The sequence below is a fragment of the Melitaea cinxia genome, chromosome 16, assembly GCF_905220565.1.
Source record: "Melitaea cinxia chromosome 16, ilMelCinx1.1, whole genome shotgun sequence".
NCBI lineage: Eukaryota > Metazoa > Arthropoda > Insecta > Lepidoptera > Nymphalidae > Melitaea > Melitaea cinxia.
Window position 1 is genome coordinate 14,881,800 of NC_059409.1, and position 20,522 is coordinate 14,902,321.

Below are 20,522 nucleotides of genomic sequence, written 5' to 3' on the forward strand. Positions count from 1 at the left end.
GATATATTTATAAGTACACCAACTTTACGATAACATAAAGCATGGTTTAAATTAACATTGAATTTTCCAAATAATATTAATAACATTGGAACGGTCGAAACAACTTTCGACTCTTGACACTTTAATTATGATCACAACTTTGACATTTTCGCAGAGTTACCATTCACATCTTGAAGACGATGATGTGTATAAATTAACCGGTAATGTAAGTTATTTTCTTAGTGACATCAACTGGTAGTCACTAGTCGCTGCCATGTGACAAAGGTCAGAGGCGCAGTTTTTGGTATTTTTAAAATAAACCTCGCGCACTGATTAGTGTACTGCGAACGCTTGATGCGGAATGATCGCGACAGTATTATAGTGTAATTAATTAGTGGCTTGTTTTGAAAACAAATAATTGTAAAACTATGGCTGATATAGAAAAAATTTTAAAGCAAGCAGCAATGCAGATTGGAGCTGGTGGAAGTGCGGGGTTTGTAGAAGTGTGCATCATGCACCCTCTCGACCTTGTAAAAACAAGATTACAGCTGCAAGCTAAAAAATCTTCGGTTAAAATTCCCGATCCTCATTATTACAATGGAATAGTCGATTGTATGAAGAAAATGTATAAATATGAAGGCATCACATCATTTTGGAAAGGAATTTTGCCACCAATTTTAGCCGAAACTCCCAAACGAGCAGTCAAATTCTTTACATTTGAGCAATATAAGAAAATATTCTTATTCGGATCCAGCACGCCAACTCCTTTAGTGAGATATAATATTATTTATATTCATTAATTGTATTTTTCGTTTAGGCACACAAACAATATATGAAAACATTAAAGAAACTTAACAGTAGACTAGAATATTTATTTAAATTTATAGTTTTTGAATATAATACTAATAATTAGTAAACTAGACTACTGACATTGATAAATTTACAATCGCAATTTAGTTTCGTCGTAAGTTTGTAAAAACTTCGCTTAGATAAGAATATAAATATAGCAAATAAGTAATGTAAATTTATTTAAATATATCTCAACAAAAAATTGTTATCAACTGGATAACGATTGAAATAGTATACCACACAAACATAAAAAATAAGCGGTTGCGCAATGGTCACAGCACTGGCTTATGCAGGCAGCTGTTGCACTGGTGGACGCGGGTTCGATCCCCGTACATGCTATACTGACATTGACATTTGTACTGACCGTACAGGTTTTTACAGTGGTCTGGGCTTTCGTGTTTGAGAATTGTGTTTCGGGACTCCCGGCACAGGAATCAATCCTAGTATTGGCCGTTGTGTGTGAGGCAATTGTTTTTTTTATTATAAGAAAAACAAATTATTTAAAGCACTTATACTTTACATTAATAAATACATAAAGGCGTCACACTTATCGAACCCCAATAGGACGTAACGCTATTTTAGGGATTCAAAAACACACTCAATACACACAAAAACTAGTAGTCTAGACCACGACAAACAGCTGTATCGTCAGTTGTTGTAAACACAACGCCAAACTGTCAATTACCCAGTACTTAATGTGGTACACTTCAGAAAATCACAACATGTTGTCTAGTAGTAATAAAAATAGGTACCAGAACGACCAAGTTTGCTCTGATGGATAGAATTTTCATATACGTGAGACATTACGGTACGTGAATAGTTTTTGCGCCTCCGTAAGCCATTTCACATCGAAAGGTACAAGATTCATAGGGTATTGATTCATAGAGGTTGACTGTGTTAACGTATTTTCTCAAAATTGACAGACGTTCGCGTTGGCTGGTCTCGGAGCAGGGATAACGGAAGCGATTTTAGTGAATCCTTTCGAAGTTGTCAAAGTTACCCTCCAATCAAATAGGGCACTTGCGGCACAGGTCCCTAGCACATGGACGGTGACTAGACAAATCGTTAGAGAAAACGGATTAGGTTTCAGAGGTCTCAATAAGGGCTTGACTGCCACGATAGCCAGGAATGGTATCTTTAATATGACCTATTTTGGATTTTATCACAGCGTTAAAGGATATGTACCGGAATATGAGGTGAGTTTTTTTAAAGGTTTTTATGTATGAATGTACGTGTGTTTGTGTGTTTGTGTACGTGTGCTTTTATATTATGTACTTTTATACGTGTTTTTTTTTATAAGACAGAACTTATATCAACGTAGTGTTCTTAAATTGTTCGAAATACGAGCATTTTTAAACTGTATATCTATAATTGTATTCTAAATGCGATACTGATGTACCTTGAAAAAAGTTGTTTTGACAACGTAACGTGTCAAATTACAACTGTTAAAATATAATAAAATTACATTAAACTAAACATACCACAATTATTTCATAACACTCAACGACTATATAAAAATACTTCGGGTTATCATATCTTATTATTTGAAACAAACATACATTTATCAATATTCATCTGATTACGATGACTTTTTTTATAAAAACAAAATATCGTTAAGATGTCGTGATTGCGATCTAGTACTTCTTACTTTGTTACAAACAAAAAAAAAAATTAAAAAAAAACATGCTTTTTTAAATAAATGTAAGTAAAAAGAAATAATCTTATCAAATTAGTGTATTGTCATCGGTCCTCGATAAGTCCAAAGGAGTCGGTTACAAACATATAAACATACAGGTGAAGCCATGGTGAAGCTAATAAAAATCGCGTGAAAAAGAGACCTGCGTACTATTGATAGCATTTATCACTAGCGAGATAAATAGATAAAATTGTATTCGTTTACCTGTTCAGTGTATACAAAGTAGCTAGCTATATGTAATGGCATGCTGTTTATAATTTATATACATTGATCTATAAAAAACCTTTATATATTAGCTAACTCGGCGGACTTCGTAGCGCCATATTTTTTTTCCATAAATTATCTTTCTTTTTTCAATACGATGTCTACCGAAAGGTTTATATAAAAAACTAAACAAAAGACGCACTGTCAACCGCTTTCAAAAAAAGGAGGAGGTTCTCTATTTGACTGTATTTTTTATGTAGGTATGTTACCGTATAACTTTTTACTGAGTGCACCGATTTTGATGATTCTTTTTTTTTTTTTAAATACATAGACTATTTTTGTATTCGAAAACTAGTGATTGTCATGTGGGCTAAATTTTAATTCGAGTGAGACCTGACGGGTAGACTTTGAGTTCTTTTCTAGTTAAGGTACATTTATTGCGTATTGAAGTCACTTTTTTTTATTCAAAGCAAACACAATTATTTCACAATATCTCTATGAACACAAAATTGATATAGTTGCCTTTAATTACAACACTTACAAAAATTACCATTTATCTTTAACTACTGACCCGCCCCGGCTTCGCACGGTTGCCAAAACTATCAGTGTTCCTCTACTATATTACCTATTCATGTATTATACATAGAAACCTTCTTCTGGAATCACTCTTTACTAAAGAAAACCGCATCAAAATCCGTTGCGTAGTTTTAGACATCAACCATACAGACAGCGGGAAGCGACTTTGTTTTATATTATGTAGTGATTTATTACAATTAAGTCCGAAGTGATAATCAAATGGAGTCAACATTTTCCGTATACTATAAGTGAAGAGCACAAGTATTGACAGAATTAAAAACAATTCAAATATCTACATTTAACTTAATATGTTTATGTCCCACTGAATATCAAGGGTTTCTTTTTCGTCTTTCCTTTAAAGAAAAACATCTAGGCTTAAAAGGATTTGTATCATGTCAGATATTTCCATGATACTTGTAAGTATTCTCTACGTTGTTCTTCGTTACCGAGCAATAGATGAATTTTGAAAATCAATTTTAAGACTTGATAGTTGTAACTTTTCTCTTACTAATATTTTTTAGTATGTGATTAAACATTAAAATTATTGTTTCATTTTGAGACATAAGCGGCCACATTATTGTTGGAATCCTCGTTTTCAAATGTATATATACATTTTTAAATATAATTTAGCTAGGTAAACGAGCGTGCGGCTGACCTGAGCGTTTACCGTAGCTTATAGATGGTCTGCAACACCCTTTGAAAACCCTATCCCCAATTAACCCCAGGAGCTCTAGCCACCTTACTCACCAACAGGAACGCAACACTGCTTGAAAACAGTATTATTTAGCTGTAATCTTCTGTAAGCTCGAAATACTACCCCAGTCGGGCCGTTTCATATTTTGAGCAGAAAATTACCTGCTGTGGCCCTACCTCTCTTAATAATTAAGTATATTTCTCATATAGTCATATACTATATATGAAAGATTATCTCTTCCATTAGAAACTTCTGTTCGGTAACTCGGTTAATTTCCATGCAATATTGTAAAAGTCTTAGGGTGATTCAAATTAAAATAATCATTAAAATCTATTTCAATTTAACAAGTATATATTATAATTATGGCCTGTAAATAAGTATATGACCTGTAGATATAAATAACAACTCATTATAAAAAATAAAAACAATCTGATGATGTATCAATAGAAAAATTAATCAACGTCCTATCTTGCTTTGATTAGGACTTCATTGTAACATTACTTGAGTAACTTGACCTACTTTGACTGTTAATTTATACGTAGGTGTAGCTCTAGGTTCAACGTGCTTCTATAGTTACAGTGTGGCATTTGTCGTAATATGTGCATGCATAATTAAAACAATTTTATGTTACTAGTGAAACAATTCAAAAATATCTCAATTACAAAAAGTTAACGAAAAATGTTAAGAAAAAGACGCGATGATTTTTATTACTATTATTTCTTAAAACTTAATAAATATGTATGTGATAATGGTATCGTAATATTTAGTTTAAGATAACGACAAAGTAATTAAAAAAATACAATTTAAAAGACTAAATCAAAATACATCAAATTTTTTCGATGCATACCAACAGTATGGTATCAAAATAAATATCAAATCAAAATCAAAATCCCCTAACTCCAAGGGCTCAGTAAGCAAGTAAGTAAGTAGGCTTCCAAAGCCCCGTCCTATCCATTGTCATTTCACAAATTAAAATTACATTAAATAATTACACATATATAGTTCACTATTTGTACCTTGCGCGAGTTGCTACGCTTTTTATTATTAAAATTATTTTTTTGGTCGTACCAACTCAGAAACCTTTGTGGGCTCATGCAGAACACTTTGCTGAAGATCATGACATGATCAAATGCATAGTTTACGATTCTATAATGGACATACAGACAAACACACACACACATATATATATATATATATATATATATATATATATAGATAGATATGGAGAAAAATCATATGTCACGCGTATTCTTATCACATGTTGCACATCTGTGCTTATAACGATATCTCTGTACAAATATAATGACTTTTGTTTTGTAATTGCTGACATTTTGATCTTTAATGATAGCCTTTTTATATAAGTATTAATTATATAATAAATGCATATAATAATATAGTAACGGGTCGCTGTCTGTACATTTAAGATATATGAGAAAAAATATTCTTGGTACCTTTATCCACGCAGATAGCACCCAAAACAATGACTGTCAAAATTTTTGTGTTTGTCTGTGCGTTTGTGCATGCTAATCTCAGAAACAGCGTATCCGACTTTAGGTTTTTACTAATATGTTGTGGCAAGCTTAGCTTAAAATGTAGTGTTTGTTTTATGTCAATCGATTCATAAATAAAAAGTTAAGTCACTTTAAAGAATCACGTTGAACATGTAAATTTGGTATTCCACACGGACGAAGTCGCGAGCACAGCTATTGTTACATAAGTATCTTTATACGTAGGTAATACATTGTTTCATTTCAATTTCGAATGGTAGAAATATAAGGAAGTAGGTAATTCGTTAATAAATACTATTTTGATTTTTAATTTATTTAATTGGTTTTCCTTAAATAAACAATCTATATAGTCAAATTATAATAAATTAAATTAATAAAATCAAAACACTAAATGATGCCTGCTATTCGCATTGGTGTAGTAAATTCTGGTTATAACAATATCTTAAAGCTGTAAAAACGTCACTGCCAAGCGTAACTGAGCGTCAGTATCTTACACCCCATTTTTCATGCCCCGGCCCTATGGCGTTTCTTAGGGTGCAAATTCCAATATCTCGATAGAGACAAATCGGTAATTCTTGGAAAGTTACCAAGCTAACTATCTAAATATGTTTACAGGATCCCATTTTAGAGTTTGGTCGAAAAGTAGCCATCGGTTTTACATCAGGTGTTCTCGGTTCATGTGTAAATATACCGTTTGATGTCGCGAAGAGTCGTATCCAAGGACCGCAGCCGACTCCGGGCGTTATCAAATACAGCTCGACGACTGGTGCCATCATGTTGGTCTATAAGGAGGAAGGGTAAGGGTTATAACGTGTTTTGTCATGTCCTGCACGTCTTTCCAAATCTATGTTAGTATGTTAGATATATATGTTTTTTTTTTTACATAAAAGAGGTGGCAAAAAAGCGTACAGTCCATTTAATGGTAAGCGGATACCACATTTTTGGACGCTTGTAACACCAGGAGCGTTACAAATGCGTTGCCGACCCTACTCCTCTGTTCTAACCACGAGCTTTGGTCACCTTACTCACCACAGGAAGATAACACTGTTAACGTGTTGCGTACATTAGCAGCGATTAAGGTTACACGTAATGATACAAGAAATTCTGAACAGAACTAAAACACCATGTATATATAACATAACAAGGGACTCTTCGCCTATGTGAGAGAAGGGTTAAGGCTTAATTAAAGTACATCAGAGCTGTAATCGAAGCAATGATTTTTGACGCTAATGCATCTTTGTTTACCATTAGGTATACCAGAATTCAAATTATAGGGAAGACTATTATATCATTTTCCTTTTAGACGTTACATCATAATTTTTCATAACCCAAATCATCACAGCTAGTCATAGACCTGTTTCTCCATTTAGGTAACAAATATTTGAATAAATATCCATCCCGAGCGAAAATAGAAAGCGTTACGATGCCTACAGGCACCACCACACCAGAGCAGAGGACACACTATCTCTATTGCCTGTACAAATGTTTGGCATGAGTAAAATATACAATATCTGTCAAAATACTCATTCCAGCTACAAATTGTTACGCATTGTAGTGGCGACAATGATATATTAAAGTAGACAGTCGTGGGTTAGATGAATACTCTTTAATTTTCCTCTCCATTCGCCTCGCCCGATCGCACTTTTCGTAACGTTCTCATCATGCATTCACTAGCTTACTCCCCAAGTCAAGCGTAAGGAAAGACGTTTTGCTTCAAAAATACACGTTAGCTCCACAATTCCATTTCAATTCAAGTATTTCGAATAAGAGTATAGAAAATCTTTTACAGAAATAGAGGAGACGTAAACTTATTAGAGTTTAATAGATAAGTCAATTATGCACATTTTATGACGCACATTTGGCGTATTATCACTAACTTTGATATCTAACTATATCAAGGTTTTTAGAAAACAGTTTGTAAGGTGAGGAGTTCGGGGTGTTTTAGAAAGACACGTTTAGTTTATTATTGAATCAAATTTACTGTCCCCTCGTCATAATGTATCTCTCTAAGCGTATGTATGTACATATCGACTGTCACTACGTACAGTATCGAAACTGAAAATTGTCTATTTTTTTATTGCATGAAAAAACTGCTTTTTATGTATATTTTCAAAGAAAAAATGCTTTAAAATATACATGAAGTCACATTTTTCATGAGTTTATACTCATTATCGATACTTAACAAATCATTCAGCGTAAAAAATGTAAAGTGCCTTTTTTCAATTTCGATATTATACGTAGGGACAGTCGATATTATTACGTATATTAAATGCATACATCACAAGGTTTTTAGGCCAACTATATTGACTATGTACTGAACGCATACAATCAATCTCTAAACATCATATTGCAGAGCGATTAGATTTTATAATGTCACGTTATTCCACATTAGTTTAGTAAATAATTTCCCTGTTAGGTGTTACGAAATAATAACAACAATAAAGTGTTTATGACCCAATATCATTACGTGCTATCTGAGTTACAGTTAATATACTTGTATATAAATATATAACGTCATCTTCAAGCGGGAATCAAACCTACAACCATCCGTGTTAACGAAACTCAGATCGATAGACCAGAACGCTCGTAAAATGAATAATATATTAAAGCACGTACCAACACATTTCGATTTCAAGTTCCTAGTATTCAAGGTTAAACTTGTTTCTAATATATTATGCAATAGTATTTTGCGTTCATTTCATTCGCTAGATTTAGAAATTCTGGAACAAAAATCTGAGTGCCCTTCACGGGACACTTTTTTTTATATAAGAAGTGTTTAAGCGTGCCAAAATGTTGTTGCGATAATACAAAGAAAACATAATTATTTTAACTATAAATTTTAATTTTTATTTAAATGAAACTGACAGCTGAATAACATACTCGTAGATTAAAAATGCAAATAGGTAAACATAGATAAATTAGTATTTTATAGGGATATATAGGGATGTAATCTGAGAGTGTAATCTTATATGTAAAATTCTCGCGTTACAATGTTACTTAAAATAATCCTCTGAAACGGCTGGACCGATTTTTATAAAATTTTGTGTGCGTATCGGGTAGGTTTGAGAATCGGCCAACATCTGTTTTTCATACCCCTAAGTTATGGGGGCGGGGGGGATTAACATATATGGCAATACAACGTTTGCGGGGTCTTTTAGTTATTAGTATAATTACGTTTTGTTTTCTTTTAATAATATCTATCTATATAGTTATCTATGTTACGAGAATTGTACAATTTAATTATTATATTTTTTTATGGAATACTAAATTAGTAGAAATCAATTGTGTTCAATATGTGAACGAAAAATAGATTTCTAGCTTTTAGCGTGGCCATGTGCCAAAAGTGTACGAAATTAGATAAACTAACTAAACTAAATTAATAACTACACTAAATTTTACGAATTATTTAATAATGTTTTAGTATTATTGTTAACTATTGAAAAGAAAACCTCTTTTCGAAAATGGAAAATTCATATTTTTATATTAAATTAAATATACGTATAAATATATCATTATAATTTTATATGTATATCTTGTTTACGGCTTTGTTACAGAACAATTTTTATTATTTATTTGTTGTAGACCAAATTACTAATATCTTAAAGTGATAATGATTTGCAGTATTTTTAAAATAAGGAAAATATGGATTTTAAATTATCTAAAGAAATATGTACACTGAACACATCATCATCGTTTTATTTTCATAAAAGCGCGATAAATACGTTCGTTGGAAATTATCCAAATCGACGTACAGCTTATTTCGCCTAAAACAAAGGTTTTACGTTTATTTTTCAATATTGTTTCATTGTACAAAGACTAACAAATAAACAAAAGTCGATATTACTCATAAAATAAATGAGCAAATTAAAACCTACAATAATGAATTTTAATTTGACTCATTTGTAAATAAATAAAAATTAAGAAACTTAATCGTTAATCATCAAAACAATTAGGTCAAATTCAAACTTAGATTAGTTTTTTATTTTACTCATCTGAAATTTTTCAAGTTTTACTCGCTCGTTGAATACGTTCCAATTTTAATGTTGTTCTTTACCATTACTAAGTACTCGCAGAATTCGTTACGAGAACATAACAAGTCAATGATCTTCATTTCTATTTTCGTAACTGTCGCGTCAAAATAGTAAAATTATTATTAGATTTATACAATTAATTATTAAGATAGAAAACAAGCAATAGGTAAGTTAGCATTGTTTTTTTTTTTAGGTTCCGTGCTCTTTACAAAGGATTGTTGCCAAAGGTGCTTCGGTTAGGACCTGGAGGTGCCATCATGCTTGTAGTTTACGATTATGTATATCACTTTTTAGAAGAAAAGTTTCAAGACAAACCCCGGCCCTTATAACATATACCTATGTTTGCTATTGATAGTAGAATATTTGTGTTTACTCGCAAACGAAGAAAACCGCCTTCAATTACAACGGAAAGTAATACAACGTAAGTAGATTAACAAACGCACTAGTCGGTACTACGATTTTCGAAGGTTTTCCTCGATTTATCTGGGATTCCACCATCAGATCTTGGTTTCCTTATCAAGGTACCACCTTTGGGATATATATATATATATATATATATATATATATATATATATATATATATATATATACGATCGAATTGAGTAACCTTCTTCTTTTTTTTAAGTCGGCTAATAAAATAAAAACAAATTATTGTCGTAAAAAACTGCTACTGTTCTGTAATACAATCGTAAATATTAGGTCGGGGGGAAAGTTTCTTCGTATTTTATATAGTAATGCAAGGTAAGGTTTTACAAAACTGATTATAATATATATGTGTCATTTTGTTCGATAACTTGCCGCCGTCCCGTAAGTTTCACAGGATTCAGTTGCTGTAAGAATTTTGGAGATCTCATTAAAACATCCCGAAAAGTAGTTTTGATAGTGGTCTCTTGATATTAACTTTATACTACTTAAATAATTCTGAAAAGACCGAAATATTATGGAAATCTGAGAATGTAAGATAGGGGTTACATGGTGGATGCATTGAGACTTCCCAGTCTAACTCTCTTAATTTTGTTCAGTGGCTAAAGTGATGATGATGGTATATACTATGTGATCGTGCGTTGTCGTGATGAAAGAACACCACCTTTTTTTTTTTTTTTTTTTTTTATACAATGATAGGCTTGCGTTTGACCACTATTTCACCTGATGATAAGTGAAAATGCGGTCTAAGATGGAGCACGCTTACCTAGAAGTAACCTATTCACTCGCGACTTAAAGATCCCCAGGTTATAATTTTCTGGAAACACAGACGCTGGTAGAGAGTTCCATTCTTTGGCTGTACGGATCAAGAATGTACTAGCGAATCGCTTAGTGCGTGTAAGGGGAATGTCAACCATATAAGGGTGGCGTAACGCAGAGCGTCTGGTTGTACGATGATGGAAGGGGGAAGGGGGAATCAAGTTATGGAGTTCCTGCGCACACTCTCCGAAGTGTATCCGATAAAAAACCGATAGACCGGCCACCCTTCGTCGATGATGCAAGCTTTGCAGCTTTGCAGCGACCAGTGCATCATCACCGATAAGCCTCCTGGCTCGTCTCTCAATCGACTCGAGAAGCTCCAGCTGGTACTTGGCTGAGCCATCCCAAAGATGAGAGCAGTACTCCATGCATGATCGAACTTGGGCTTGATATAAATTTAGAAGCTGTTCCGGAGTGAAGTACCGTCTCACCTTCGAGAGGACGCCCAGTTTTCTGGCAGCTGTTTGAGCCTTTGTCTCTATGTATGAGCCGAAATTGAGGGTGGATGACAAAATAACGCCAAGAAGCTCCAGGCGGCCGGTTATGGGCACGGGCACACCTCGGAAAGAGGGAGTCAGATGGAAAGGACTCCGCTTTGCCGAAAAAAGACACGCCTGGGTCTTAGAGGCGTTGAACTTGACCAGGTTTGCGTCACCCCAATCGGAGACAGCTTTAAGGGACAAGTTCAGACGCTGAATCATAGCTTCCCTCAGCGATTGGATCTCAGACCCACTCGCTCGTGCGTTGGACACGTAACGCTCGACAACGGTGCTGTCATCTGCATACCCAAAAGTTCCGGGTTTGAGCAGGTCGTTGATGTGCAGCAAGAATAGCGTTGCCGAGAGTACAGACCCCTGAGGAACCCCGGCATTGATGGCCAAACGATCGGAATCGCAACCGTCTATGACTACGCGGATCGATCGATCCCTCAGGAAGTCAGATATCCAAACACAGAGAGAAGTGGGTAGGCCGTATGAAGGAAGTTTGCTAATAAGGCCGTCATGCCAGACCCTGTCAAATGCCTTCGAGATATCGAGCGAGACCGCAATGGCTTCCCCGTGTTTCTCGATAGCCTCACTACAAATGTGTGTGGCATACACCAGAAGATCACCCGTGGACCGATTACGGCGAAAACCAAACTGTCGGTCGCTAAGGAGATCGTTCTTCTCAAGGTGTGCCAGGAGCCGGTTATTCAGTATACGTTCCATACTCTTACAGAGTATGGACGTATACCACCTTTTCTGTTGATCAATTTTTGACGCTTATTCTTAATTTCTTGCTTAAGTCTCATCAGCTGTTAATAGTAGAAATCTGAATCGATAGTTTTGGTCGGCGTAATAGCTCATAATGAACGTTGGCCTTTCAATCTCATCATATACTCAACATCACCTTATTGCGTTCAACCCGAGTTTCGCGATAATCTGTGCAGCTTTACCGACCTTTCATTACGATCTTTTTCGTAAATTTTAACGTAAGTGATTCTCTTTTCGTCACTAGCCCATCAATCTCTTCAAAAATGGTTCGATATCATTACGTCTTATGAGAAAATCGTAAATGAGTACACAGTCTATTAGGTTTCCTGCAGTGAAGCATTTCGAAATGGGTCAAAACTGTATTATGGCCAATTCTCAGATCTTCAGCTTTATCGTAATCACTCAAATATCGATTTAGCTCCACTTTTTCAGAAATGTCGTCACGTTTATCCGTAACTGGGTGACCCGAGTGAAATGCATCTTTGACATCAAAATTTCTTGACTGAAAACGTTTAAACCAATTTTGTGCTACTCTTACTGACACTGCATTAGGCCACGACGTCACAAATGTTTTTCGCAGCTCGATTCGCATTTACCGAATTTCTTCGTTGGATTCACCCATTTTGTCGGACAGAAAAACAAATGAAAGTAGCGGGATAATGTTTTGCTTTTTAATTACATTTTTAAATTGTTACCTTTGACTGGTATTAAAACTAGCCAGTTACAAACAATACAAGCAAAAAGATTTTTTTACTAGAAAATACGAAAAGACTTTTCCCTAACTTATTAATTTGACAGGTATTATAAAATTTTGTTTTCAGATGTAAATGTAATGATAAGAATACCGTATTGTCACCATTTTCTGTTGTAGATATAGGTGTTGTATTATTAATATTACATTTTACAATTATTACATTATAGAAAAAAAAAATAGTTATATATATGTTAATACGTAGTAAGTGATACTGCCTTGAAAACAATAACTTGAACTTTACTTTTTTTAACGTAAGAATGTACGATTTGTTATTATAAGAATAAAATATAACAAAGAATGTACAAAATATAATTTCTTAGCAAAGCATTTATAATTTTTATACTTGTAAAATTTTCAACTAACTTGTACAAAAATAAAGTTATACTAGCTGACCCCGCAAAGGCTGTTTTGCCATATATGTTATTAACCCTCCCCGTTAATCCCCCCCCCTTATAACTTAGGGGTATAAAAAATAGATGTTGGCCGATTCTCAGTCTTACCCGATATGCACACAAAATTTCATAAGGATCGGTCCAGCCGTTTCGGAGGAGTATTTTAACTAGCATTGTGACACGAGAATTTTATATATAAGATCTCGTCTGTTTGTAATTTATATTTAAGCAATATCCACATTTAAGAAGAATGGATTAAAAATTAATATATGTGCAAAAAATTATGTAAAGATTTTTTGTAAATAAAAAAAGTTATATTACCATAGCGTTCGTTTTTTTTTTCTAGTATATTCATTGTTTACAAGTGTTAAATAATTAAGTTGTATATACCTAAGGTTTTTGTTTCTATATATATTAAATTATATATATATATATATATATATATATATATATATATATATATATATATATATATATATATATATATATATATAAGTAAATTATATTAAGCCCACCGCGGATTGAACTAGAAGTTTTCATTTCTAACCAAATTAGTGAGTTGTTGTCTCAACCCTAACGGAAAAATTCATTTCCTTGGAAAAAACTATGTCATAGTGATTTATAAAGTAACTAGCTGACTCGGCAAACGTTGTCTTGCCGCTAAACGCTATTTAAAAATAGGGGTTGGTGGTAGAAGGGTGAAAATTTAGGGTTGTATGTATTTTTCAACGCCAAATCATAGTAAAATAAAAAATAAATAATTTATCTAAAAATTAAAAAAAAAATGGGGTGAACTACCCTTAACATTTGGGAGTATGAAAAATAGATGTTGTTCGATTCTCAGACTTACCCGATATGCACACAAAATTTCATGAGAATCGGTCAAGCCGTTTCGGAGGAGTTTAACTACAAATACCGCGACACGAGAATTTTATATATTAGATATGGTAAGGGTCATTGTACACTTTCTATAATAATTTTTCCAGAAACCAGTATGGGAGGTTAAAATTTGAGGTTAGAAATTGAGTGATTGCCTGCTGCAGACAAATTTGTAAAAAAAAGTCCTAAGTGTATTAACGTAATAATGATGAGATAAATTATATACATCTTTATAGAATCTCTTCTATGTTTTTAATTATTGAAACTTGGATAGTCATAATGAAATTTAAAAATTAAACATTTTTTTTCTAACAAATTGATTTAGTGATTAATTTTTTCTTATTTAGTTTTCATAACATCTTAAAGTCTTAAGTTTATTTTATCGGTTTTTGCTTTTAACGCATTTAGCAACTTACGTTTCTACAGTGACATTAACGGTTTTACAAATGAAATGTCCGTCCGCCATATTGTTTTGTTTTGCTTCAGAGATGGAACTGTGGCAAATTATAATGAATTTGTAAATACAACAACTTTATACAGAAAATTAGTTTATATTGATTTCAGAAACACTGTAAATTATAATACAAGGTATGATTACATAAAATTAATGTTATAAATCGTATTGTAATTTTAAAATAAAATAATTATTATTGCTTAAAAAAATGTTTGTATTTTCTTATAATTTCAATTTATACTACTGACAACAGCTTTAAACTACCTCAATAGTTTTAATTTTAATATCACTAATTAAAAATGTGTTTATGTAGTATGCATTAATATTTTACTTATGGTATTTATAATATTTTTCAGATAATAACAATGGACCAAATTCAAGCGGTACCGGCGAGTTTGCCTCACATCGTACAAGTGTACCCACCTTCTGTGTCCATTCACCCATCTCTGCATTCTCAGGGAAAGGTTTCGTACCAACAAACAATCACATCTGAATCTCTCCACATACCAGTATCATCACATATTCATGATATACACAATCAGCATCTTATATCACAGAATCAAACCGTGATGTCATGTCAGCAGATACATTTGCAGAATGTTCAGCCGTTGCAAACGCAAATGCAGTCGCAGGTTTTGCAAAGTGCGGATATGTCACAGCAGTTACAAATAACGTCTCATGTCATTTTGCCCCAAGTGCCGATGTTCAAACAACATTTGATTACAAATAACTTACAGCAGCAGTATTATGGACAATATGAGACATATTTGAAAGACAACCAGTGCGTTCTTGCAAAAGTTGAGCCTGAGGTACAGGTCGTTAGTGAGAAGCAAATAGAGTAAGTTTATTTCTTCTTTGGAGTTTATTTCTTAATAAACAATATTATAACCTTTACTCTGAAATCATAAAAACCACTTTTAGTGTAGTAGTGTGAGTAGTCACATTCCTGCTCGGGATGGAAATTTTATTTGGACAAATATTTCTTTCCAGTTTGAATGTCTGTCCTTGTGGGTATCGCTACTCTGCCTCGGATATTACGTTAAGCCGTCAGTCCCGGTTATTATCATGTATACCTGATAGCGTTCGTTACTCATAGTAGGGAACATATCCGCCAACCTGCAGTGGAGCAGCGTGGTGGATTAAACTCCAATCCATCAACTACATGGAGAATGAGGCCTCTGCCCAACAGTGAGATGTTACGGGCTGAATGCTGAGTAGCAATTGCTTTCAGGTGTCAATGATAAAAACCGGGACGGACAGTTTAATATGCTCTCTGAGGCACGGTGCGGAGACCTACATAGACCCAGACAAGACACAAATATCTGCTCCGAGCGGGAACAAAATTTGTGACCGCCGGCGTTTTATACGACTACATCACCACCACCACCTAGCACGAGGACACCAGAATGGCTGTTGTTTTTGTCAATTTTAAAATCCTAAAGATTGTATATGAATATTATTTACTGTTGAGTCACTATAAAAATTGTGTTATGTATATTTTTCAGTTGATTTCTTCTACTTCCTAATATTTCATTAACTCACGTCTTCACAATTTTTAAGGCGAGTTTCTATAATATTATTATTATTATTATATATATCATGTAAACATTTTAAAAGTAAAGAGAGTGGCTTTATTTTTAAGTTTTAGTCTTTAATAAAAAAAAGTGCGTGCGTACAAAGTACACACGTGAGAAGTGAAACTTCTTTGGCAAACTAATATTAAAGTCTCGCGTGTATTTTTGCAGTAAATAATAATCTAAAGCTTTAGATTTCCGTTCTAGCGCCATCTAGTTAGTTTGTAATGTAATACAATCGATATTAATGTAACAACCTTTGTAGTTTCTATAGTACACGCTAGGTGGCTCTGTTGTTCGACAAAAACGTTGCACATCCTCGTGACGCTAATATTATTACTATTGTGTTTCATCCGTAAAAATTTTACCCTCATGCGCCAGAGAAGTTTCACTTCAAAAAATATACATTTGTATATTTAACAAAAAAAAAAAAATAAAGATCTTATTTGTATATTTAATAATAATAATAATAATAAACCACTTTATTGCAACTAAAGATAGTATACATAACAAACCTTAATTCTAGATACATATAGTGCAATGGGCGATCTTATCACTAAATAGCGATCTCTTCCAGATTACCCAACAGAAAAAAGCTAGCAGTGTAACGGGCTTGCGCAAGAGTAATAAAGTTTAATCAAAATACATATATAAATTTCAACAGACATACATACATATATACATATGCAACTAAAATACAATAAATAAATAAATAAATCATATAAGTTTATATATATTTATATACACACATTCATACATATACACAAACACGGGTACACAAATACATACATACATATACACACACATATATATATACACAAAACAAACGTATAAATACACATACATAAGCCAATGAATAAACGTACGCGATAGAGATGGGTACAAACAGTGAAAATAAGTATGCATAGACATGCTATTTAAGGCATAGTGAAGTAGAGATGCTTTACGCGGTTTTTAAAGACAGAGATAGAAGGAGACTGACGAATTACTGGTGGTAGCGCATTCCACAATTTAACAGCCTTTAACGTAAAAGATTTAGAATACGAACTCGAGTTATGAATTGGCACACTCAATTTGTTGTCGTTTTGAGAGCGAAGGCATAGATGAAGAGAAGGGTTGCCAAGAAAAGAAAATCGTTGTTGGAGGTATAGCGGTGAAGTAGGATAGAAAAGGGTTGTGTAGAGGAGAGACAGAATATGTAAGTTACGTCGATGTTTTATTGGCAGCCATCCAACCCTTGAGCGATACTGTGATATGTGGTCAAACTTTTTTAAGCTGAATACATATCTTATACAGAGGTTTTGCAGGCGGTCCAGTTTATTAATCAGTTCCTCCGACAAGTCTGGATAGCATGCATCCGCATAGTCCAAGATTGGCATCATAAGACAGTTGACTAACGATATTTTAGTCTTAATAGGTAGGAAATTTTTCCATCTTTTCAGAGAATGAAAAGTTGCGAAAATTTTGCGACTAATTTCAGCAATTTGTGGACGCCAAGAAAGAGAGCTGTCTACAATATATTTAAATATATTATATTCGCATGATAATTCTGGCTCAGTCTAAAGTATTGAGTGTGACTGTCATTTTGAAGACATTTGTGCCACCACGGGTGCAATGACCCACTCGTTTATATGGATGCATTGAAAACACGTGAATCTCTACGACAAATATATAATTATTACGTATTATAAATTTTTAAATAAAATAAGAGAAAATTCATTAAATTATTTAATTCAAGACGCCAATGGTTATTGTTTAAACATTTATGTAAACAATATATGAATATTACTCATTGCTCAAGAAAAGTTTTGATCTGTCTCAAGATTTACGGACGAAGTAATATATATTAAGAATAGTTACAAAAAACAAAAAAAACAAACGAGTGTGCGTGTATATACGAAACGTAACTCTCTCTCTTTCTATTTCCACTAACTTAAATCTCTTCTTCAACTTCCGTTCGCCTCGCTCAACCACACTTTTCGTAACTCCCTCGTCACGCATTCACCAGCTTACACCCCAAGTCAAGCGTGCGTAAAGAACTTTTACTTAAAAAACCTTTAATATAATGATATTTTATTTATTTATACCTTGATCTTGTCTAAACTACCTACGCCTGGTACATTTCTTTAATTACCTTTCTCAAAAACTAACGATAAGACAATGCTATGCTAAAAATCTTAAAATAAATGTTTCTAATTTCTTTTATAAGGTTCGTAAGATGTTATTAGATAACTCTGTTGGTATAATTAAGAGCGAAAGGCTTCCGAAACGAAGGGAATGCAAATTGTACTTGTGTAACTATGTTATTGCTTTTTTGCCATTATTATACAAAATAATTCTAAAAATATAATTTTTCCTAATTTCAGCTGTAAGACAGAACAGAATAATAGTAAAATGATTGAAGTAGAAATAGTGCCGGTAAAGAAACGTGCCCGCAGTCAAATACCAAATCCGAGCAAATGGGCTTGCAATGTACGTAAGCAAAAACACCAACGCGGCGAGGCCTACATTAGCAGAAGGGGTAAATACGTGCCTGAGAGACAAGTTCGCAACACGAAAGACTGTTTAAAGTCGTGCCGGTACAAATGTAACGAACGAATCGACGATGTCGACCGCCAGCACATTTTTAACGCATTTTACTCACTAAACGCTAATGAAAAGAAACATTTTTTACTCAATACGACGGAAAGAAACTACGTGAAGCACAATAAAATGTTGGACGGTAATCACAAACGAAAATATTCATTTAAATATTTCTTTTTAGTTAGAGCGGTTAGGCATACTGTTTGTAAGAATTTCTATCTAGGTACGTTGGCGATATCACAGAAACCGGTATACAATGTACATTTAAGTAAATCAGAAATGAATTTACCTAAACCAGACGGTAGAGGGTTGTCGGAGGCGAGCACCCATTCATTGCCTCAAGAGATAAAGGACAAAGTGAGGAGACACATAATGTCGTTCAGCACAGTCGACTCGAAGCCAATAAAACAATTTTCAAGAAAAAAACAGTATTTAGAGTGTAATTTGAGTATAAAACAAATGTATAACATTTATGTCACGGAATGTGACAAAGAAAATATTGTTCCTGTCAAAGAGTCTATGTACAGAAAGATATTTAAGCAAGAATTTAATATACATTTTAAGAAAGATAAGACTGGTCAGCAACTCTGCTATAGGTGCAAGGGTTCGATAAAGAAAAAGTGACTGTATTTTATCGTTTTGATGTTAAACAAAAATTAAAAAATATTTTGATTTTAATTATTTGAAATCTTTAAACCACGTCTATTGTGATAATGATATATTATTTATAGGGTACACACATTCAGAAAAATTTGATATGTATGTTCTTGCAAACAAAGAGGCATTATAAAAATATTTAAAAAAAAGCTTATGTTACATATATCTTTAAAAAAAATACTTTTATGGTCTGATTCGGCTGTTGGTGATAAACCTATCTCACGTATATCGAAAGAAAAAAAAGCTACATTCTCGAAGCAAAATAAGGCTGTAGAAAGGGTTCGCTAGTTCTAACTAATAAAGTTCTTAACAGTAAATTTATTAATATTGTAATGTGGCCATATCATTTATTAATTTTATTAATACATGCTTTTAATGTTGTATTTAAAAATAATTTCACGTAATTTATCGATCATAGGCATATTTTATTTTATACATAGCGCGGTGTCTACACTGTATAGTATGATCTAGGATCCGAATTAGGAACGACCGTCAGCCTTGAGTTTAATGGATAAAAAATATTTTATATCCTAATTTACTACATTGAAAAATAAATTGCTAACGGATTGGCTGAAAAATTCCTGACTAGGTTATAATTAAATCTGGAATGTCAATTTATCGTAACGACTTTAGCGAATGTGACGTTATCCAAAACAAAAGACATGCTTCCGATTTCAATTGAATGAACTAAAAGTAATAGCTAGTCAAAATAATTTTATTTATAACAGCTGGCATTTTTACTATCATAAGTATAAGGCTGACACTAAAGTATATTTTTATAAGCTTAAATGTATAAGAAATAAATTTTTAAAAAACAAATATGGTGTTTATTTTAACGTAAAATGAAATCCTCATATCCTGTAAAAATAACCTTATAGGAGTCATTCTAAACTATTGGTCTTTTCTAACCGACTTCCAAAAAAGGAGGAGGTTCTCAATTCGACTGTATTTTTTTTTATGTATGTTACATCAGAACTTTTGACTGGGTGGAGCGATTTCGACAAATTTTCTTTTAATCGAAAGGTGGTGTGTGCCAATTGGTCCCATTTCAATTTATTTGGGATCTAAGAACTACTTTTCGAGCTATATCTAATAATGCGTTTTTACTTGACGCTTTTTTCGTCGACCTACGTTGTATTATACCGCATAACTTTCTACTGGATGTACTGTTTCTACCTGGATGATACCGATTTTGAT

At 33.2% G+C, this 20,522-nt stretch overlaps 2 protein-coding genes across 2 annotated transcripts; both read left to right on the forward strand.

Moving 5' to 3' along the window:
- The first annotated feature begins 318 nt into the window (after positions 1-318).
- LOC123661033 (mitochondrial 2-oxodicarboxylate carrier) lies at positions 319-9,967 on the forward strand. The gene is made up of 4 exons (XM_045596047.1): positions 319-749; positions 1,752-2,024; positions 6,122-6,303; positions 9,731-9,967. The coding sequence occupies exons 1-4, from the start codon at positions 408-410 to the stop codon at positions 9,864-9,866; spliced, it is 933 nt and encodes a 310-aa protein (XP_045452003.1). The 5' UTR covers positions 319-407; the 3' UTR covers positions 9,867-9,967.
- Positions 9,968-14,876: 4,909 nt separating this feature from the next.
- On the forward strand, positions 14,877-20,144 carry LOC123660975. Its single transcript, XM_045595993.1, has 2 exons — positions 14,877-15,349; positions 18,452-20,144. Exons 1-2 carry the CDS (start codon positions 14,877-14,879, stop codon positions 19,290-19,292), a joined length of 1,314 nt encoding a protein of 437 aa, XP_045451949.1. The 3' UTR covers positions 19,293-20,144.
- The last annotated feature ends 378 nt before the right edge of the window (positions 20,145-20,522 follow it).